Raw genomic sequence first — 24,289 nt, 5'->3', positions numbered from 1 at the left:
TATGTAAGGTATATGAGCTCCTTCGATGTACGGCGACAAACAGATTCGCTTCACAGCACTGGATTGCTTTTAGGTGTGAGTCTGTTAAGGACATCTGTTTCTGACAGTCATGACACAGCTTGACGCTCATAGTCTTTGGTAGGGACATCGTTATCGTTATCTTGCACACTGGAATTCAATGCAAAGAAAATCAGCAGCCAGTGATAAAGGGGGCAGAACCCTGGATCCACATTTGAATGCGCGGAAGAAATGAGCTGATGTTGTTGTGTATGCTACTCTGTCAGTTTCAGGGTAGAATTGGGCACTGCTGAGCCGCATGGTGCCACCTAGTGGCGACCGTGAGCACTGTTGTGAAAACCTCCAAATTCAGTCTCGCACCCGGGGAATATTTTAAAAGTGATGGATCTGCGGCTAGAATTATCCACAGAAAAATGGGCATATGTCCTGGTTCCCGAGTAGGTAGGTGTACGTGATTTGGGCCTTGATGTGAGTGAGCCATGCTGGAGTAATAGTTTATCTGATTACGGCAAAGAAAGAGGTCGTCAAGCAGGATCTTTTTAAAATATATTTATTAAGAGGTTTATGAAGTTTTTTCCCCTAGGTAGGTTGGACTATTCCTTGATGCACTTGAGCAGCCCCCCCACCAACGTACCTTTCAAACCTCCTATCCAGTAGGTCCATGGGATTCTCTCCTACAAGAAAACGTCTTCACATTTGTAATAATTAAAACTGGAAAACCCACATTATCAGTCAGTGTTGTACTTTACTGTACCTAAAATCCAGATGTTTGAGAAACCTGTGGAATTTGCAGGGTAGCTCACTTTACACAGTTTTGCTAGTTTCAGGAGAGGGAGTTGAAATTCCAACGGGCCTTTTAATTATGTATGAAATAATACATAAAATAATATAAACTCCCCCATAATGCAGCTTTCAATGCCTTCTTCTCCCATCAGTCATGAACCATACCATCTCCCAAAAAGAAGCAACTAAATTCCCAGAGGTAAGCACAAGAATGCAACACAAAACAAAACTATGCACACAGGACATCTGTTCTTCTTAGTCTTACTAATGAAGTGTCATTTTATTCTACTCACACCCTTCAAGACATCTTACCACTCAGCAGACATTGTTCCGAGATATATTATAGTCCTCCATAAAACGGAGCATTGCCTTTTCCATCTGTATACCATTAGACGTGTGCCAAAAAGACCTATTTTTCTGATATGCCCAAGGACTTCAAAGTTATGTAAATGCATGTCCTATGTTGTAAAATATGCTAAAACAAGTGAACTGCTACGCTGATGTAATGGAATGGACAATTCTGGTCTGTCGTACCTGCTCCACACTGTAAATCTATCTTAAAATTATCCAGTGGACAATGAGTTTTAGTTCTATTTACATTTTGGCACCTACCCAATACAAGGTACAATGAGCATACCAGCTTGATTGATTCATGCTGCCAGAAAGCAGCCCAATTGTAGCAGTCTTTGTGCATGCTGTCCACCTAATTGAGTTAATCCACTGGGCAGGAAGTGGGTTGACCTAATATACTTCTTTGCAGATCATTTCCTGGCTAGCATCTAGTTCATGTTTTACTCTACCTACAGCAAACAAGTCAAAGTATTAAAGTAAGAGTAATAACTTTTCATAAATCAGGCCCTAAGTTCAAAGCTGGTAATGACGCTTAACATATCTAAATACAATGACTTTCCAAGATCCTTGGCAGGTGGCCTTCTCTTCCCACAGATGTTAGTACAGACAACTATATATATATATGATGTATTTGCCCTAAAATATCAAATAGGTGCCAGTACAAGGCAAATATTCTGTGTTCTGAAGCTACAAGTCCATGTGTTTACTAGTCTCTCCTAAGCACCTCTTTCTATCTTAAATTATATTCCACTGACGGATTTATCTTCCTTGTCATTGCCCTCTCAATACAATATATTGTATCCACCACTGTCCCGGTCTCTCTTCCCTTTTGTAGTCTCACTCACACAATCTACTCTTTCTTCTGCGTCCTTCTCTCCACACTGTAGGCAATGCATGGGAGTGTCCTAGTCTTCTAGCTCATTACAATCCTCTCCTCTGTGCACTATGATGGTAATACTTACTGTAATTGTAGGCTTATTTCTTGTCACATGGCAGCACTTAACTCTAAATCACTCCTTCAGGTCCAAGGGAAGGTGGCTGGAGGTTAAGAAGAGTGCAGAGATGCAAATATCACTTCCCATGTCTTCTGCCACCCATGTCAGTATTAACAGACATTTTTTTACTTCAAAAGTGTTTATCAAGCAACCACCCCAGGAGTTGGTAACGTGCACCACTGAAACTCTGTAATAGACTGCCTCTAGGACCCCAAAATGTGACCCGCCAACTAGGCTTCAGTCTGGTAGCTTGCAATCAACGCTGCTAATTCTAGATAACATTAAACATCTTAAAGAAATGAGAGGGTTTTGATAAACGGCATCACACATGATGTTATACTACACTTGAATGTGCTCTAAGTTGTAAAAAGGACTTGGGCCCAATCGAAAGTGGAAGTGTGCCGTGCTACACCTAAAAAGGCTGACCCGATCAATGGACCTCACTCATGGTGGATGCCAAGAATATCACGCGTATGCTGCTCATTAGCCCTCTGCGATAGTAGGAGACATATAAAGAGCCACGTACGGTAGAAAGATTTAAGTGACAAGATGGGAAATGACGGAACTGTCAAACCTCTAAGACATTCCCTCAAACCATGTCTACGTCAAAATAAAAAAATGCAGACTCGTATCACCAGAAACTGACTCTGCCATGTTAACTCTGACTCCTCCATTGGTATACTCCTTTACTGGGATATGATACGAGACTCTCCTCTTCTGGATGGTGACGCAGACTCCTCAACTTAGACATTATAACACGGATTTCTCTATAAGCCGGTGTCGACACAGAACCCGGTGGTGGGCAATATTAGCACAGATTCTACTGAGCGACAATAACATCAGTTCATCTTCCGGACAACGATGGCACAGAACACTCGACTTGGCAACAACAACACATATTCCACCTCTGGAAATTGCAAATCACAATCACCGACTGCGCACTATCCTCCGGTGTAATATGAAAATGCATACTCATCAACTGGGAAGAGATCATTCTTTATCAATAAATAATATGCAAACTGTCCCCCCTCACCTCCAATCCCTCCCAAAGACAAATCTTCAATTCTCATCACTTTGAGATTATGCACACGTTCCTCCTTATGTGCAGCTGCATTTTTGTCAAGGAGAAAATACAAAAAACATAAGAGCATACTTGTCATAAAACATTAGAAGTCTCCCTCGAAATTAAGAAAGTTGACGAGTATGCACCCAGTGTGCCTTCAGGCGAAAGTACTGAGTGGCAGGAGTGTAGTCTGAGTGAATATATTGAAAGGTGAAGAGGCAGGTTGTAATGGACCAGCAAGTGTCATCACATACAGTTAAAATCTTCTAACAGCAATTTCTAGAACTGTATTGTGGTGGGAGAGGAGCAAAGGAAAGAGATGAGACACAGATAAGACACTTGTATCATGTTCAACCTCAACTCATGTGCATAAACAACGCCAGGACAGAACCATCTCATCAATTACACATAAAGAAAAATACATTTAGACAAAAAAAACTTTCGCCTAACTTAGACAACTATTAAAATGGGAGAAAAAAAAAGTGTTTGTCTTTTTTTTTTTTAATTAAAGTGCAACATGAGAACTAATCTGGGTTGCTTTGTCCATTTGCCTGTTTGCTTAGGGGAGAGGTGGAGGTGACATTTCTTGGGCGGAAGAACAGACATTGACATGTGATGGCTTCTTTTTTTCACAGAGGGATGGAAACTGTGTTTTGCAGCTGCAAATAGGTTTATAGGTCGCTCTCGCCATACAGGGCGCTGGAGAAGGAGATATAGTCCAGGGCGCCAGTCACCGCACCTGCTCCAATGTATTTTGTCATGCGGCTGATGCAGTACTCTGCCTGATCTGGAGGCAGCTCCCTGCGCAGTTCATCCACGGTGATGTAGGACTGCAAGAAGTAAAGATGGTAGAAAAAGGAACAAGAAAAAGAAAAATCAAATACTGGAATTTTTTTTGTTTATTTTCTACTTTCTGATGACACTATTTTAATCTTTTGACAGCAATCACACTCATTTGGAAGTTAGGCACCTTTATTTTGACAGCAAACACACCCCTAAGGCCAGATTTACCTCACAGTTCACGCAGCGCAGCACAGCACAGCAAGGCAAGTTGCTGCACTGAAGTGCATTTTGTGAAAGGAACAGCTGAACTGCACCATATTTACAAAGATATAGCTCTCTTTTTGAGCTGGTGGGCATGTGGCTGCCTAGGGCCAACGCAGGCACCTTTGTGCTCAGTGGTGTAACAAAACTTGAAAGGGCCCCCCTGCAGCATACAAGGATGGGCCCCCCTCCGGACTCAATCAGGAGCTAACAGGCAAGGGTACTGTGCTGAGGGGGGCCCTGGACCTTGGGATCCCCACCCCACCACAGGGGCTGCGGGCCCTATGTTACGTGCAAGGTTACGTGTTACGGTGCAAGGTTGCCTGCATTGTCGACTGGGTAGTTTGTGTGCAGAAAGGGGCACCTTCCTGCACAAAAACTATCCTCAGAGGCATATTTCTCTTTCTATGTGTGCAGCAGAATGCATTCGACAGTCAAGGAGGAAGTAACATAGAAAAATAAAGATATTTCTCGTCGTTGCAAGCACTAAGTATGGCAGTGCATCATTTGTTTGGGCAAGTTAACAGTGGGCTAAGCACAATGAACACAAAGGCACTTGAAAACTCTGCCTATGACTTTTAGATGTCCTACCCCTTCTCCCGAAACTGTTATTGCTGATAAGTACTATATGATCATTTATTTTTCGCCCACATAATGGCTATGTTGAGTCAATATGCTTCATGACAGATAGTTGAAGATGGCCCCGGATGGCCCCGTACCTGCTTTAACTAAGCACACATCACGTTTTTAGTAACCAACTTTGGTGCTTTTCTGCTGAATCGATTAATTTATTTTCAGTGAAATACTAATCAGTGACCTACCCTTATCAATTTTCTTAATACACATACTGCTTTCTCTGTAATACGGAGGGCAGCTGTGAGTTCAACTTAGCTTCCAGGCTGCTATGCCACATTCAACCTGCCACCGAGAAAGCAGGAGGAGGGTTTGGGCTTTCTTCATGCAACCCTAGCAAGGTGTACATGTCTCGGCTTCAGTCGCTTATGGTGTATCGCTAGTGTGAATATGTTTACTTCCCCCTCTACAACAGAAAAATCGATTTGGAATGGCCACTAAACGAGAGGCCTGGCTGCTGGCAATTACTAACAATGTCAGTAATTGCAGATGGACACCGTCCTTCTCCTTTTTGTTCTTGTCATTCCACCTCCCACAGAGTATCCATTTGTCTCCACTTCTGGCCTCCATGAGGATCTTTCAACTTCGAGGTCTTCTACTATGGGGTCAGTGATGTATATGTCAACAGTGGCTTCAAGGCCGGGACAAGAGGCTGCAAGCGCTGTACAACATTTGTATTCATATACTAACCTGAAGGGAGAATATAATCATGATACCATCACTTCGAAGTGATAGCAGTATAAGATAAATACTTTTTCGATGTTAGGCTGCTTGTGCCCTCAGTTCCTATACTTACTGTTGTGCAAACAACTTTAAGGTATTCGGCTGTCAAAGCCCTACTTCTGCCCAAGACATCACACATGTACTATAATAAAGGTGTGTTGTAGGTTTCAGTATCTGTGTGTGTGTGTATCCATATGTTATGAAGTAGGATAAAGCTCAGCGTGCTTTTGTCTGTATCCCTCCATGTTCTTCTTTCCCTAAAATCTGGCCTCACACACAAATGTCTAAGGCCGACTCCCTTGTTTAACTCCCCAAAAGGTTGCAGGCTGCTAAAACTTACCTTGTCTGATGCCAGAATCTTGAAGGAGGCCATGACCTGTTCAGCTGTGTCTGTCTCGGCTGTCTCCCGGGTCATGAAGTCGATGAAGGCCTGGAAGGTCACCACACCAGTGTTGTTGGGATCCACAAGTGTCATGATGCGTGCAAATTCCACTTCTCCCTTTGAAGTGAAATGAAAAAAAGTGAACATATTGAACACCGACAGTGACCTGCAACTAGGCATACTGGAAACGATTGTTAAAACCGAGAAATGTAACAAGACATCTGAATTTACCAAGTCGTAGCCCATGGAAATGAGGCAAGCACGGAAGTCATCTGGGTCCATCATTCCATTTCTCTTCTGTGGGAGTCAAAAGAAAATATAATTTGACAAAGACTGCAAACAAACCAACAGACTTGCACTTTTTACTTCAAGTCTCCTGTTGCAACTGCTACCTTTCATTATTGTCATTGCTACTCACTAGATGAACAAGTATAGACATCGAAGCCTATGCATCTATACGGAAAGTCACAGGGCACTTTCACCAGGCTCTGTTGGGGCCTTCAAATGGATCGATACCCAGAGCCTTAGCACACATAAGCCTCAAAGGTCTTGAATGAATAAGAAAAGAGATTACTCAGAAGCATCTCTAAAATTACGCGTTTGAGATCAAACAGAGAACTTAAGTGTGACTAAATATGCAACGCTTACGCAGTTAGAGAGAGCTGTCAACCATGCAGAAATTAATTCTGGAATCCCTTGTGAGCCCCTTGCTGCTTAGGAGAATCTACCTTTCATACAGACAGTGACTTCATCATTGATAACTTAGTGGTTCATTTCAGAAAAGAAATTGTGGGGTTCATGAAATTCAGAATTGGTTAAGTAGGCTTGCAACGTTTCAAGTCAGAGATCTAGCTCGTGTGATTGCTCAAACACTTAGGGGGTTATTCTAACTTTGGAGGAGGTGTTAATCCGTCCCAAAAGTGACGGAAAAGTGACGGATTTACCACCAGCCGTATTACGAGTCCATTATATCCTATGGAACTCGTAATACGGCTGGTGGTATATCCGTCACTTTACCGTCACTTTTGGGACGGATTAACACTCCTCCAAAGTTAGAATAACCCCCTTAGGCCCTGATTTATACTTTTTGGTGCAAAACTGCACTAACACAGTTTTGCACCAAAACCTTTAGCACCAGCTTGCACCATTTAAGTGCACCAGCCGGGCACCATATTTATGGAATTGTGCAAGCTGGTGCAAAGGGTAGGCTAGGGTAAAACAAAATGACGTTAATTGAGTGGGGCTGGCGGTATTGAAGAAGGAAGTTTTGCACCCAAAAATGACGTTAAGCAGGTTAGAGTAAAGAAAAATGACTCTAACCTGCCTAGAGTCATTTTCTGATGCTAAACCATCCATACCACATGACTCCTGTCTTAAAAAAGACAGAAGTCATGCCCACCACCCCAGTGGCCAGCACAGGGGACCAGGGTCCCTTGGGCATGGCCATTGCACCCAGTGCCATGTAGGGTGGCCCATTTCAGAGCCCCCAATAGCACTTTAAAAAGAAATACTTACCTGTACTTACGATACTTACCTGGAATGGGGTCCCCCATCCTCCACTGTCCCTCTGGTGTGGGTGGTGGGGTTTCCCTGGGGCCTGGGGAGGGCACTTGCGGGCTTATTCTATAGTGTTCCACCATGGAAATAGGCCCACAGGTCCCCTAATGCCAAATGGTGCAAAGCAAGCTTTGCACCATTTTTTGACCCCTCCTCCCTCCCATGCGTGATTTTAGGACAGGGGATAAATATGTCGCTAAGGCCATAGAGTCATTTTTTTGCACGGGAACGCCTAATTTGCATCTCATTGATGCAAAGTAGGTTTCCACATCCCATGTCTAGCGCCAAAGTATAAAAATGGAGTTGGTTTTGCACCGAATTTGCGTAAAACAAATGAGGCAAATTTGGTGCAAAACAAGTATAAATATGCCTCTTATAGTCTCCCTTTGATTTTTATATGCAGTCATAATAGAGGGTGGGCTCATTGTGGGGGCGGGCTGGTTAAAGAAGTGTTTGAATATGTAAGGGTTATGATTTTAATAAGTGAAAGTATGAACATAGATGCATGCATATTTAAATTGGCCTATTCTCTGCTAAAGACAGTGGTGCTGCTAATGACCTCTCTATTCACTTTTTACCACAATGTCAAAGTGCTATAGTTGTGACACTGGTAGGGCAGTAATTCTTGATCTCTATAGTCAAATCTATCAACACGCCTTTCCACCTTCCTTACAAATGAAAGATGGTACATAATCTGTTGCTTCAATATAATCTGGATCTATATGAAAGTGGAGGTTCTTTGAATGTAGCAGCCTCATTTCTTCTGTTTACCATGTGGAGCAATGTGTTTAACATTCATGTGTCTTACCCTGTCAAAGTGGTTAAATGAAGCACGGAACTCATTCATCTGTTCCTGGCTAATGCCCTTGGCATCGCGGGTCAGGATCTGGTTCTCCACCTCGTTGATGGTCCTAGCGATGGTGGTGAGCAGCTGCTCCCAGCCTACACGGATGTGCTATTGAAACAAGAAGAGGTTAATGCAGATTTATGGCAATGGACTAACATTTTCTTTAGTAAAAATGTGCATGGGACCTATATAGAGATGCTAATTGGAAATGCAACCCAAAAAAAGACTTAAATAAATCAGTCATGAAGCAAAATGGTTTCTGTCAAGGTAGTAGACTGCCTGAATTTCCCAGTGACAATCAACCTTAGTCACACACTTTGGTAATGTTTAATATAGCCTTAGAACCCGCCGTAGTGAGCTCTATCGGCCACTGAAGGCCCGCTCCCGCGTTAAAGGCCCGAGCTCAGGCCTTTAATTGCAGGTAGAACCCGCTACAGAGGGTTCTAAGGCTATTAGAACATTCGGTTACTCGGGGGCAGAATGTTCTATTAAATAAAACAAATTCCTCAGGAAGCCCGAGGGGATTAAAATCCCCTCAGGCTCCGTGAGGCTTTGTTCACAGCTGTTGCTGTGAACAAAGAGAACATTGGAATGTTGGCGCTCTGGGCTTTTACCTTCCAGTAAAAGCCCGGAGCACTCCATTGTTTTCAATGGAGCTGCCAACATTCCAATGTTCTAATAAAAGATCTACCATGTTCCATTCGCACTGACACACAACACAAAGTCTGTGCAGCCACCGCACTGCATAGATGCACACTAAAATGAGTTAATTGTTCTCCCACTCCTCAGACATATCACATAACAACAGCCTCTACCGTGGTAGACAAACCACTTCAACCTCAAAGCCCATGTCAGGCACACAGAAATAACTTCAATGTCCTCCCACTGAACATTTACCACCATTACTTGACTAACGTCATACTACATGTATTCTAAACTTACTTTAGGCCTTATGTTCATCACATTAACTTCACAGCCCTCTTACTGAACAAACTCACACCACAATGACTTCACTTTGTCAGCACAGTATGCACATACACAAATGCAGCACATGAAAGGATATGGAGTTACTGCACAGCTGTTGTGCTGCTTGCAGTTATTTTTCCTTTGTACATAATGTACAATTTTGCAATATCCAGTTGTTGTGGCTGGACAAAAACATGTTATATATCAAAAGTTATTTAAAAATAAACGTTATCTGTATGATACATAATAACAACTATCTTACGCTCACAAAGTAATGTCCGGGTGTGTGACCGCCATCTTCAGTTTCTTTTTTCATTTGACAGTAATGTGGGAGGATAAAATCTTAAATGTGATTTCTTTGTTTAGTTACATTTCAAAGTGTAAACTCAGATCTTAAATATTACTATGCATACGTTTTCTTCTTCAGCGAGCAGGAAGAGTGGCATATGAATGTAGCATAATCTGCAAAAAAAATTCTCTTCCAGCATGAGCCTACTCTAGATTCACATGCTGTGCATTGATTGCATAAACGTCCTGCACCTGGGGTGGTGGGCATAAAGTGTTCTTGCCCCCTGTCGCTTAGTATATAATGTTTTTAGAGAAAGTATGTATGGATGACCAGTTATTAACTTTACATGTTAGTCAGGGAGAAATTTCCATTAAAGTCTAGAAAGACACTTGAAGCAATTAAAGGAACTGAATATCAATTGTCACACCGCGTGTATTTACATTGCAGTAGATTACTTCAATTTACCCGTTCCTGAAGCCTAAAAATCCCTTGTTATCTCTTAATGCTACCCCTCATTAAACCCTAAAAATCCATTAATCCTACCCATTCCTGAACCCAAAAAATCTTTACTATCACCATTTAAAGTGGCAAAGGGAGATACTGTTTAAAAGAACACAAACATATGTATGTGTGTGTGTGTATACACACACAGATATATATATATATATTATACACACACACACACACACACACACGTAACTTTATTTCACTTAAAACCACTGAAAAATACATACCTGTGACAAAAAGTACCATGATGTAAAGGCACTAAAAACAACCTTTGATGTACTTACTCGTGGTTAAAAACTGTAATGATCATGGTCTAAAGGTAACACGCCAAAGCAGCTCATGGCTATTAATTTCTCGCCTGCACTATGAATACTGTCCTCTTCTTATAATCCGCATCCAGATATTTTGGGATCACCTCAATATCCACCTACTCCTGGTGTCCAAATCTTTAAATTAGCACTGTGGATTATGATATGCACCATTCAAACAAATTGCTTACCTTCGGTAATGTTCTGTCAGGTAGAGATTATCTTTAGCTGAAGATTCCTCATCTTTTGGATGCTCCACAGACGTCAGACTGGATGCAGATACTTTTCAGCAGTATCTCGGCATGCGAGTAGGTGGCTCTGCATGAATTTGCACCGATGCGAGATGCAAGACTGACTGACAGTAGCTATGATAAAAGCATGAGGTGCTGCATGCAATGCTGTTAGATGGTCATTTTTGGTGCTATACTCTTTGTTGTTTTTGGCATCTTAAAGATGTCTGGTGCACAACATTAATAAAACAGGAAGAAATTATCTCTTTTTTAAGTGGGCTCAGCATTTCTTAAAGGAAATATAGGGGCATAATTATAATCTCCTAGTGCCACATTAGGGTAATTGTTTGTGACGTTAATGTGGCCCAACGAGGCCGAAATCCCTGCGCCGTATTTACAGGGTGGTGCAATGTATGCATTGTGCCACTCTGTAACCCTTTGCGCTACATTATGCCTGTGCCAGGCAAAATGTATGAAAAGGGGGCGTTCCCCCATTAGGGGTGGCCGAAAAAATGGCACAAGGAAATCTATGAGATTTCCTTGCTCCACTTTTTATGCCACTTTTAGCGCCTGCTCAGAGCAGGTGTTAAAAGGAGGCTTCCATTATTTAGAATGGGCCCCTATGTACTCTGCAGGAGTAGCACCAACATTTTGGCGCTACTCCTGCAAAGTACATCAATAGCGTCACATTGAATTACGTTATTGCCCCCTACCCTGTGCCGTAATTTAAATACGGTGCTCACATTGTGGTGGTAGAGGGGCACTAAGGGGTGCAAGGAAAGTGCCACTTGCCATAAATCTGCCCCATAATGCCTGTCTTGTTATTCATTAGACTGCCTGCTGTTCTCTTTAAGACCTGCATGAGATGTTGAAATATCCTTAAACAGATTATAACAGGAGAGGTCATCTCTAGCTCAGACGATTCCATGTAAAACTCTTTCAACAGCCATCCATTAGTGCCCTGCACAATAGCCTCATCTTCTTTTTATTTATTGATTTACTTTGCAATTTTATATAGCTCAAACCCAGCTCAGGGACATTGGAGCTCTTTACATGAGCACCAGTTACATTACACATGCTCAGATTAAGTTATTTAGGCATGTGGATATTAAGGGCCTGATTTAGATTTCTGTGGATGGGTTACTCGATCAGAAGGGTGAGAGATACTTCGTCTGCCAAACTATAAATCCTGTAGAAAATAATGGGATTCATATTTCGGCAGACGGCATATCCGTCACCATTGTGACCAAGTAACCCGTCCGCCGAAATTTAAATCAGGCCCTAAGTGATTTATCCAGAATCACAGGATGTTGAGCGGACTCTAGGACTCGAACTGCATCTGAGGTTTTGGCATACTCTTCTTGTGTACGACGTTCTGATTTGTAAGAATCAGAGAGTGACTCAACAGCTTCTGGTTCCTTTCTAGATTTCATTTAAGTTAGACAGTGACTATCTATGACTTAAAAGCTAATTCAAAAGATTTTAATTTGAGGAAGGATACCTTTTGCGATGCTCATTGGTTTTGAAATATTTTTGTTGCTGAATATTTTGGTGAATATAACAACATCAAGTCCTGCTGCTAATAGTGGTGATTTATTTTTTTACTTCACTACGAGATTGATCATCTTTCTTTGGAATAGAATCAATGCTGCTTCTTGTGTCTTCTCAGAAATTATATTTTGACTGCGTTTCATCAAAGAAGTACTCTTCTCTATTGCCTGCTTTGAAGCTCAATGTAAAGCCTTCATTGCTTTCAGCTCAGAAATCTTTTCTGTTGGCAACTTTTCAAGAGTGTCAAAATTACATCCATAACAAATGTTAGAAGGTCAGGAACTTCTACGTGTCAGAACTAGAAAAGTGTTGCCCCTATGCTAAATCATAATACTCGATATGTAAACCCTGGTGTTCAAACCCATGTAATTTTAAGCAGTCTGTGATACCCATGCTCACTGGTTTTCAGTCTTCTGTGTCCTATTGTGGCACACAAGGCCTAATACATTTCTTGAGAAGTTTTCAATGTTTACAGTTTTAAACCACACAATCCTAGTCACAAATTTTGTTGTACTCCAGATGGAGATAAATGACTCTTGACAGACCCTAAAAAAATCCTTCATTCCGAGCCATTAAACATGTCCTGATTTCCAGAATGCACTCTCAATGGTTATCTGTATGGCATTTCGGCTTTTTTGCGGTTTCCTGATCAACATTCATTGTTTAAGTTTCCTATTGTGAATAGGTTTCTTAAAGGCCTTACTGATATGTATCCTCCATCCCCATTCATTATTCACCAATGGGATTTGAATTTGGTTCTAACATTCCTGATGTGTGCTCCTTTTGAGCCTCTCCACAGTTGCCCTCTCAGGTTTCTCAAAAACAGCCTTCCTTGTGGCCATTACATCTGCTAGCATGGTGGGTGAGCTGCAGGCATTGTTGTCTAAGCCACCCTACCCTTCCATCTATCCTGACAAAGTGGTGCTTCGCACTAAGGCATCTATTTTGCCAAAAGTGGTCATGCTCTTTCTTGTAGGCCAATCCTTCACCTTGCCTACTTTTTACACTCCCTTACATCCTTCTAAGGAAGAGGAAAGACTCCACTGCCTGAATCTAAAAAGAGGGCTGGTGTTCTACCGTGATCATTCAAAAGAGTTCCAGGTGGATGATCAACTCTTTGTCGGTTATGTGGGTGTAAAGAATGGTCAGGCAGTGCAGTGCAGAAGCGGACCATCTCCAGATGAGTTGTCCTCTGCATCAAAATCTGCTAGGCATTTGCCAAGAAGCTACCTCCTGTGGGTTTGCTTGCTCAGTCTACCAGTGTTAAAGCAGCAACAATTGCTTTAGCAAGCAGAGTTCTATTCCTTAACATGTGTCAGGTGGCAACGTGGGGTTCTCTGCACACATTTACCAAACACTACTGCCTGGACAGTGTGGTCCATAGGGACGAGCAATTTGCCCATTTGGTCCTGCACGACTTTCTAGTATAATCCTGGTTCGGAGACCCTGCACTGGGGTTGGTATTGCTTGGGTATCTATTCTAAATCTGCAACTAGATGTGTTTCAGATGGACAAGTTACTTACCTTCGTTAACCTTATCTGGTAGAGACAATCTCCAATTGCAGATTTCTTCCCAACCCACCATCCTCCCTGATCTGCAAACTGATTTCTAGGGACAGGGACATCCCTTTCAGGGCCTTACCTTTGACGCACCAGTGGTCAGTGTTCTTTATGGCTCTGCGTTTCTGACACAGAAAGTTGTGAAAAGTGGCTCTGCGTTTCTGACACAGAAAGTTGTGAAAAGGAACTGACGTCAGTGTGCAGGGGAGGTTCCTATATAGGACCTTCAGACAATGCCGACAACAGACATGGAGCCGATCAATGCCACCTAGCCGCATGCAATGGTACTGCTCAAGAAAAATCTCTGGATCCAGACTGACGCCTGGAGGAAATTCTAAGATAAGGAATCTGCAAATAGATGTCTCTATCCGATAAAATAAATAAATACAAATATACAAGTATATACAATTAAATAAAACAAAAGGAAAAGGTTACTTAACCAGTAGACATCTGTTCTTATCATGTAGTGCTGTAGATTCACATACTTTGCATAAGTCCGCCATCTAGTGTTAAGCTTAGAATGTTACAAGTCGTTTTTCTTCTAAGAATATTTTTGAGTCACAAGTTAGAGTGACTCCTCCTCTCTGTGATACTTCACTTGGGCATCGAGTCCTTTGTTAGATTGTTTTCCCACTGGCGGGTGAAGTAAAGAGTGTATATATGTATATGTAGATAGTAAATAAAAGATGTCCATGCAAAGTATGTATATATTTACAATATGTTGTACTACAATGACCAAAGGGTTCCGGGGAGGAGGTAGGGCGCATGTAAATCTACAGCACTACATGCTACAAGCAGATGTCTATTGGATAAGTAACATTTTCCATTTGATGGCGTGTGTAGCTGTAGATACACATGCTTTGCATACACTGCAAAGCCTGTAGGAGTTGGAGTAGCTTGAAATTATGTCCTAAGGACTGCTTGGCCAATATTTGTTTGTTGACCAGCTAGAACATCTACACAGTAGTGTTTAGCAAATGTTTGTGGTGTAGACCAAGTGTAGACCAAGTAGCAGCTTTACAAATATTTGCTATTGGAATTTTTCCTAAAAAGGCCATAGAGGCACCTTTTTTCCTGGTAGAGTGTGCTCTAGGAGCAACTAGTAGTTGTCTTTTAGCTTTAAGTTAACACGTTTGGATACACTTGACTCTCCATCTAGCTAATCCATTCTCTGAAATTGGATTACCCTTGTGAGGCATGCAAAAAGCTATGAATAGATTGTTTTGATTTCCTAAAACCATTTGACCTGTCAATGTAATACATGAGAGCTCTTTTAACATCCAGTGTATGGAGAACTCTTTCAGCGACTTGAGTCTTGCTGTGGGAAGAAGACTGGCAACTCCACTGATTGATTACTATGAAAAGGTGAAACTACTTTAGGTAGGAATTTGGGCTTGTCCTAAATACTATTTTGTCTTTATGTATTTAGAAGAAGGGGTCCTCTAAAGTGAACGCTTGTATTTCACTAACTCTTCCTAAAGAAGATATAGCTACTAAAAAAGCAACCTTCCATGAAAGGCATTGTAAAGCACAGGAGCGCATGGGTTCAAATGGTGGACCCATACGTCTGGTAAGTACAATGTTAAGGTTCCATAGAGGAGCTGGAGGACTCTAGGTAGAATAACTAACTCTCTTACGGTCTTCCATAAATGCCTTAATCACAGGAATTAAAAAAAAGAGACATGCTTGTTTTGGAGGTGAGCAGCTATGGCTGCTAAATGAAGTCTAATAGAAGAGTATGCTAGATTTGCCTTTTGCAAATGTAGCAAATAACAGAGAATGTCTTGTACTGAGGGTTTTAGTGGATCAATATTTTTAGGTTGACAATAATATACAAAATGTTTCCATTTAGCAGCATAACACTGTCTAGTTGTAGGTCTGCGTGCTTCTTTAAGAATGTTCATACATTCAGAAGGAAGTTGTAAGTAGCCAAACTCTATGACTTCAGGACCCATATTGCAAGATTGAGTGCGTTGGGGTTAGGATGTCTGATTTGACCTCTCTTTTGGGTTAAAAGATCTGGTCTGTTTGGAGGTTTGTGATGTGGAACCACAGACAGATCCAACAGCGTTGTGTACCAAGGCTGACATGTCCATGTAGGGGCTACAAGTATAATGGTGGGTGATGTTTGTTTCAGTTTATGTATTATAAATATGAGTGGGAGAGGCAGAAAAGCATAAGCAAATATTCCAGACCAATTCATCCATAGACCATTGCGCTTGGACTGAGGGTGTGGGTATCTGGACATGAAGATTTGGCATTTTGAGTTTCCTGCGGTGGCGAAGAGATCTATTTCCGGTATACCCCACAATTGAAAGTATTGGTGAAGTACTTGTGGGTGAATTTCCTATTCATGGACTTGTTGCTGCGTCCTGCTTAATGGGTCTGCTAACTGATTGTCCATTCCTGGGAGATATTCTGCCAGTAATTGAATGTGATTGTGAATCACCCACTTCTAAATTGTGTCCTCCCTGTTTTTGCAGATAATACATTGTTGTCATTGTCTGTACGGACTAACACTATCTTGTGTGAGATTTGCATAAATAAATTAGCATTTGAGTGCTAGAAAGACTGCTAGCAGTTCCAAATAATTGATGTGATGAGTCTATTGAATGGGATCCCATTTCTCCTGTATGGTGAAGTTGTTAAGGTGAGCCCCTAAACCTGTCTGTGATGCATCTGTTGTGAGAGTGATCTAAGGCACAGGGTCCTGAAAGGGCCACCCTTTTTTACGGTTGGTGGGATTCCACCATTGCAGAGAACGGTGAGTCTGGCGGTCCAACGACACTAGATCCTGAAGGTGAACCTGTGACTGAGACCACTTTTGAGAAAGAAGCATGTGTAAACTTGCCTGTGGAACTATGGCTATACAAGAAGCCATCATTCCCAATAGTTGCATTATTAACTTCACTGTGTAAGTATGATTCTCCTGTAATTGGGAGATGAGATTTTGAAAAGCTTGAATCGTTCTTGGGTTTGGATTTGCTAATGCTGACTGAGTGTTCAGAATTGCTCCCGGATACGGCTGTATTTGTGATGGTTGAAGATGAGATTTGAGGTAATTTATTGTGAACCCCAAATTGTGTGGAAGATGGACAGCATAGTGAGTGTGTCCTTAGCAAGTTTAAATTGTATTTGCCTTTATGAGCCAGTCGTCTAGATATGGGAAAACATGTATTTTCTTCTTAGAAATGCTGCTACTACTGCAAAGCATTTTGTGAATACCACTGGAGCTGTTGTTACCCTGAATGGTAGTACCTTGAATTGGTAGTGCATTTCTGCAATGACAAATCTTAAATTTTTGTGATGTGCTGGGTGTATGGGAATATGGAAATAAGCATCTTTGAGATCCAGTGCTGTCATATAAAACCCCTGGTTGTAGTAGGGAAAAAACATCTTGCAGAGTGACCACATGGAAATGCTCTGAGAGTATGTATAGATTGATAGGTCTGAAATCTAAAATTGGTCTTAATGAACCATCCTTTTTGGGTATGAGGAACTAAGGTGAATATACTCCTGACCCTTGTTGGGATTCAGGTACTGGTTCTATAGCCCCTTTGAGAAGAAGGGACTGTACTTCCTCCTTCAACAGAATGAGATGGTCTTGAGAAAGTCTGTGGGGACAAGGAGGAATGTTTGGTGGACTGGACATGCGTTCTAGACAATAGCCATGTTGGATAATTGATAGAACCCACTGATCCGTGGTGGTGTTGTACCACTGTAGATAAAGGTTTACTAGTTTTCCTCCCACAGTAGATGTATGTGCTGTGGGGATTTGTAAGAAGTCACTGTTTTGTTGAGGTGGAGGAACCTATGGAAGCAGATGTTTTACCTCTTCCTCTATTATTAGATCCTCTGTAAGAACCTCTGAATGAACCTCTGTTATAGAAGTGTGACTCCTGTTTCTGTTTTCAGGTGGATGGTTCTGTAGCTGATGGTTTGAACCCACCTCTAAATTGTGGCCTACGAAAAGTGCCTCTAGTGAGTGTGGTGTATAGTGCACCCATAGCCTGAGCTGTTTCTGAGTCTTTCTTAAGGTTCTCTATGGTGGTATCCAACTCTGGTCCAAATAAATGCTCCTTATCAAAGGGCATGTTGAATACAGCTTGCTGTATCTCGGGTTTAAAACCTAAAGATCTTAACCACGCACGTCTCCTGATTATTATGCTGGTGTTGACTGCCCTAGCTGCTGTATCAGCTGCATCAATAGCACATCTAATTGTGTTACTAGAGATAGCCTGCCCCTCTGCTACTATTTGTTGCCTTCTTTTCTGATGTTCTGGTGAAAGATACTGCAACATTTCTTCCATCTCATCCCAGTGGGCTCTATCATACCTCACCAGAAGTGCCTGGGAATTTGCAATCCTCGAGTGGCGCGCAGCCTGAGTATCCACTCTTTTACCTGCTGCGTCTAATCTTTTACTTTTTGTCTGGAGGAGGAGCATCTCCGGTAGACTGACTATTGGCACGTTTTCTTGCAGCACTTATGACTATAGAGTCAGGTGGTAATTGTGTTCTAATAAAAACTAGATCAGAGGGTGCAGGTTTGTACTTTTTATCAACCCTGGGTTAATGATCCTCACTTTGATGGGTTCCTTAAAAATGACTGCAGCATGTCTAATCATGCCTGGAAGCATAGAGAGACATTAGTACTCCTTGTGTGGAGATGTCAAGGTATTAAAAAGAAAATCTTCTTTAATATGATCTATATAAAACTGTATGCTGTGATACACAGGTGCCCTAGCTATCACCTGATTGTAACCAGTGGTATCTTCAGGGGGAGATGACCTCGATGGGTATAAATCTAGGTCATTAGGGAGAATGTGATCAGGGTCATATAGATCCCAAGGGTCCACATCTTCCTGAACATCATTTAAGTCATCCCTATAAGGTAATGCAGATATGTCTGTGGAGAGAACTATGTAGAATGTGTAGGTGAGGGTGGTTGTGATGGGGTAGAAGGAAGAAAAGGAGAATGTGGTGGTGAAGGCTGAGGTTGTTGTGTAGCCTTTTCTTTCTCCTTCTCTATCAAGACTTTCTTAGGTGGAGGCCCAGCATCCAAAGTCTCTTGAAATGTAAGTTTTATTTTAGTTGTTACCGGAGGAGAGGCTTCGATCCTTTGTGGATCCTTCTGTATGTGAAGTTTGTGCTGCTTAGTGTCCATAACCTCTGTTATAGGTTGTATTGCAGATGAGTCCTCAGTAACTGCAGAATGTTTATTGCTGGCAGTTTTCGATTCCCAAGGTTTCGACATGGGATGCTTGACTCGAACCGAAAATGTCAGCTCTGAAAATGGTGTTAATGTTTTGGGCTCTGAAGCGGAAATGTCTGATATTCAGCTCGATACCGAAACAGATGTAGCAGTCTGTTTGGTCAATGCTGAATGCAATTTGGTCTTTTGTTTCGGTGCCGAACCAGAAGGTCGGTCATCCGAATGTATTTTTTTGCTCCAAATATGGCCCGAGGGCAGTGGAGGACTGATGACCAATTCAGGAGTCTTTTTAATTGTCTGTTTGTTGTGATGTGGCTGATAGCAAGTGGTATGGACTGACTGTCGACATCAGAGTCTCGATCCGCATCCAAATCTCAAAAGATGTCAGGTGTGTATTCTGTCGACTTGGACGCTATCTCCAAGCAATGCACTCTTCGGTCCCGAAGAGTCTTCTTTGATTGAAATGATCTACAAGCATTGCAGGTCTCTTCTGTTCAGGAGACAGGCACAGATTACACACCAAATGCTGGTCAGTGTAGGGAAATTTGGCGTGACACTGAGGACAGAACCGAAACGGAGTTCATTCCATCAGCCTAACATCGTTCAACTACTCTGTGTCAAAGAAGGCCCAAGAAGGACGAGGTCAACCCCAAGGGTGTGAAATCGACCCCAGCAATCGAAATCAGATTGACTAAAAAGAGTAGAACACGCGATCAAAACTATACCGACGTTTATAGAAAGTTAGAAGAAATTTCAGAAGATACTGAACCGAGATCCCCCGGAGTAAGAGGAAATATGTCCGAACACGACAGCGGAAAGAAAACAATCTAACAAGAACTCGATGCCCATGCACGATATAAACAAGAGGAGGAGTCACTCTAACTTGTGACTCGAAAATATTCTTCGAAGAAAAACAATTCATAACACTCCGAGCCCAACACTAGACGGCGGACTTATGCAAAGCATGCGTATCTACAGCTACACATGCCATCAAACATATATTTATTTCCACTCCCAATATGAGATCGTCTTTTATCCTGATAGCCGAAAATAGAATCTAAAGATGATGGACAAGTAGTTGGACATTGTGGGCTTTCAATCAACATCATCATGAATCATATAGGCTCTCTGTAAGAGTGACATATGAAATAGGAGATTTATACAAGTGTTATCTGGACTAAAACAGATGGCAGAATAATGCACATCATATAAATATAGAATAGGTTTGCGTTTCAAAAAACACACAACTACTCCACAATGAGTGTAATGCTCTTCTACAGCACAGACAACTACTAGAATTATGTCACTAGCTTCCCACTGCAAATATATGTAAATGCACACACCCACGTGCACACCCACTCACATTTTTAAACACAAAGACACGCTCTCTCTCTCCTGAGCCTTCCCACTGGACAAATGCACATCGCAATGATGTAGCTAGCCAAGCACACCTCAATGACTTCACTGCCCTGTCACTCTATAGATACGCAGCAAAAGAACTGCCCCACATTGCAGACACACCCAACAGCACCTGCATGTTGCTCCTGCTGCTTAGACACACACACAGACCATCGAACAGTCAGTTACTTGAACAACATTCATCTCTAAAGAAGAAGAATCTGTGCGAAGTTGTGTAAATAACTGACACTAAGAATACCACAACCAAATCCTAAGTGTGTCCGACATGAACAAAATGCTGGATTATGCTGGCATTTGAAGCGTACAATGGTTTATTTTATAACAGACTGAGGGACACCCTTCTTGTGAGGTAATATTTGATAGGGTCTACTCCATAGGGCTGGAAAAAGAGCATACCACATCATGTTTGACATATACCGCAACAATTATGCATACACAACGCAATTATTTTAGGTCATTAGCACTGAACACATACACACACAAAACCAAACAGTTTTCACCACCCTACTCTTCCACATGCACCCTCCACATAGGCTTCACAGCTTATCCACTGTGCAATGACGTAATGGACAAACCTGGACATGTCTCCTATTACACATCAGTGTATTTGACATTTTGCATGCATGTACACATACATACAACCACAACTACCCCCGCACCTCCCCACACACACATACTCACACACTTAACAATGACTTCAATGCTCCCCCATATTGAACAGTCACACACAGTAATGAACTTGAGGGACTCCAACTGCACAGGATTATAACGCAACGGCAAAATAGTCAATATACAAACAAAAGTTTGCCTATGGTTTCCAATCACAAAGAGATTTGTGAATAATTTTAGAATTCAAATTCTAATGCACGCCACGATCCAAGCAAATGGAAATCTCTCATTTAATAACACCAGACAAATGCTTTTTATGTGTGTATGGGATTGGCTGATTTATCAGTGGAGACAATTACTTGCCTAATCACCATTCCCTACGTGTTGCACAGTCCTTCACATAGCTTACCTCCATACTGTAACTAGTATGCTTGTTGTCAAAGATCAGGGACTCCTGGATGAGTTGATGGTCTCCCTCCAACTTGTCAATGTTGGATTTGTAGTTGATGATGTTCTGTTCATACTGCTTCAGGTGGTTCATCTGATCTTCCAGGGACCCACTTATGTCCACAGAGATGTGGCCAATTTCCTTTAGATAGAGGAGACAGTTAACATGCAAGTTAGTTTACATACCAGAATAGGAATTTCTTTGGGCAAAGTTACAATTTTTCAGGTTAACTTTCGATTATACTGTGTTATAGACATGTTAACGCTAACACTCCTAAGTCATAAAATGCCCTAAAGTTCCTAATTTTACTACGATCAGTAGCACCTGTTTGCTCAGATACAAGTACCTACTCTAATTCAAATGTGGTCATTGTCTCGTCAAGGAGGACAGAGAAGAGACAAGAATAGAATGGGGTATAGATTAGTGAATTTGAGACTGATTTAATAAGAACTAGTTGCTAAGCCGTCTAAGCATCAGAGGAAAGATATACATATGCATTGCAGTACTGTATGAAGGTCACCTGATGTAGTCCTCCGTGCAGCACAATTCTCAGTAGAGAAATGAAGTTGCAATCTAGATATTTGGGAAGAATTTGAGAAAGTCAACAGTTGGTGGATAGACTGAGTAGGACTTTCAATTGGCCTGTAGCCCGAGAAGGAATAACGAGTGTCCATTTTATTTAGGAGAGGATGATGGAGAAGAATGGCTTTAGTAATGAAGGTGGATTTACCAGTAGTTCTGGTAGAAGACGTAACAGGAGTCTTGGACAACAGGGAAGGTAAGCCTGAAGGTTACCCAAATCTGCCTTTGCGGACACAGTCTCTACTTTGATTCACAAGGATTAGCCCACAGTTTAGAAAATCCAATGTACACTTTTGAAATAGGAGATTTGGATAAAACATGGTCATAGCATGCATTGTAGCTTGTGTATGGGGTTCACCTGCCCCCCCTCCACTCCAGGAAAATGTCCAGTTGTCTAGGTATCAACAATTGCAAAACATGGTTAAAGTGAAGAAGCAAGCAGCATCATTGTGTTTAGAGCAAAGAAAAGTACTTGTTTTATTCCAAAAAATGTCAGTATCTTTACTCAGACAACAAGCAAATAAAGTTAAACTCAAAAACTTAATGAACATTAGGAAACGAATGTCAAAATAAAGTAGATGAAATAAAAATAAATGCAGCTGAAGATACAAAATCCGTATGCTGCCACCCACCTCCATCTTAGTCTGGATCCATGGTCCAATGACATTAGCCTGCGCAGCAAACTGGCGCCGGAGACGCTCATTAGCCTGCTGGCGGGCAAGTTCTTCCTGCAAGGTTTGGTCTCTGTGTGGCACCAACTGTTTCACCTGATGGGAATAGGGAATTGTTGATTAGTGTTTTTGCTGAGTAAACGTGTCTACCGATCAACAGAAAAAGCACAATGACTCATAATTAAATAAAGAAAACTAAAAATTATCGGGTCACGAGGAAAGCAAAAACTAGGATAGTCAACCAAGTTAGTACATATTTTTCCTTTCTGAAACAGATAAGCAAAATGAAGAACTCACTATAAGTCACCTTCTGCCACATATTTTCCTGCACCTACATTTGAAAGCCTCAGGGTGGCAGTGCTGTTTCATGCTTTCAAAACATATACGATTTATTAATATAATACAATTTGTTATGTTTCCTTTGAAGAATCATGTCATTGTATTGCTCCTCTTCCTATTAAAGATTTTGTTTAACAGCGTGAACATATACAAAGTAACACATTAGCACCATTTCAAAATATCCGTCTTGGCTAATCTCTGCGCCACTTGGGTCAGTCACGTTTGAAAACTTTTCTGTTTTCTCACATCTACCAGTGGCATCATATAAACTGGGGTTGTAGCAAATGCTGTGGATTGCTTTGTATCTGTGTGATTTAATCTATTAGAGCAATTGTTTCTTAAACCAGCTATGCTGTTAACTTTGTATAGCTTTGGTAGTTGCATGTTCCGGCCATTATAAATCAGTTTTTACGAACAGGCTCCGGCTCTCACGTTTTCATTAAAGGTTTCCTAAAAACGTACAAGAGACGCACTGGAGTCAAAGATTACATGCCGTCTCTTCCATTGCCCCATTACTTCAGCAAAACATCACTTCCCTTTCCCTTGTTTCTGTAAATCGTTTATCAATTATTTCTTTCAACTTCTGCTCTCAAGAGGCAAACCTCTGTGGCAACGGCATGAATTCTTAAGACAAGAATTGCAGCCCATGCTATAGACAAGAAAGTATATATCTAAAATATATTGGGTGTGGTGCTAGCCAGAGAGACCTGAGTGGGCACATGTACCATAACACTCAATAACATGTTGAGAAATGGAAAATATGAAGATGACCATGTGGTCCATAGAAAACATGTACGTCTCAGCTTGAGGACCATTGTTTTATGAACAATTCTCTGTGACAGAAATTCAATGGTAAAAAGAACAGATTATGGACGGAATACTGAACAATGTCAAACATTAACCCCAATCAGGCATCTGAGCCTGAATCCATTGTTTTTTTCCTCGCCACAGCATTCCAGTTTGGATCTAGCCTATTGCACATCAGTCTTGACCCTGCTTCCTATAGGAAATGTCCATTCCGAACCGCCAGGTGAGTTCCTCCCTTGACCAGAACAAGCATCCTGGGACCGGTTTTCAGGTATCACCTCTCATCAGCCAGGCACCCTGATTCTGGTAGTATAGCGAACACGGGTATGCCCAGACGTGGATCTCAGGATTCAAGCTAGCCTGGCTGATGAGGGGGATACCCCGAAACCGGTCCC

The 24,289-nt window shown here is 41.7% G+C and overlaps 1 protein-coding gene across 1 annotated transcript in view; it reads right to left on the bottom strand.

Moving 5' to 3' along the window:
• Positions 1-552: 552 nt before the first annotated feature.
• ACTN3 (actinin alpha 3) overlaps positions 553-24,289 on the bottom strand; it is a 174,800-nt gene continuing 151,063 nt past the window's right edge. The window contains exons 16-21 of the mRNA XM_069207832.1: positions 22,710-22,844; positions 21,457-21,636; positions 8,358-8,504; positions 6,224-6,289; positions 5,951-6,109; positions 553-4,040 (exon numbers count right to left, since the gene is read on the bottom strand). Of these exons, the coding sequence (XP_069063933.1) occupies positions 3,882-4,040; positions 5,951-6,109; positions 6,224-6,289; positions 8,358-8,504; positions 21,457-21,636; positions 22,710-22,844 (846 nt within the window). The 3' untranslated portion in view covers positions 553-3,881. The remainder of the gene's footprint in view (positions 4,041-5,950; positions 6,110-6,223; positions 6,290-8,357; positions 8,505-21,456; positions 21,637-22,709; positions 22,845-24,289) is intronic.

This window comes from Pleurodeles waltl, chromosome 9 (genome assembly GCF_031143425.1).
Source record: "Pleurodeles waltl isolate 20211129_DDA chromosome 9, aPleWal1.hap1.20221129, whole genome shotgun sequence".
NCBI lineage: Eukaryota > Metazoa > Chordata > Amphibia > Caudata > Salamandridae > Pleurodeles > Pleurodeles waltl.
Note: the sequence above shows the minus strand (reverse complement) of the source record. Positions and strands in the feature narration are given on the sequence as shown.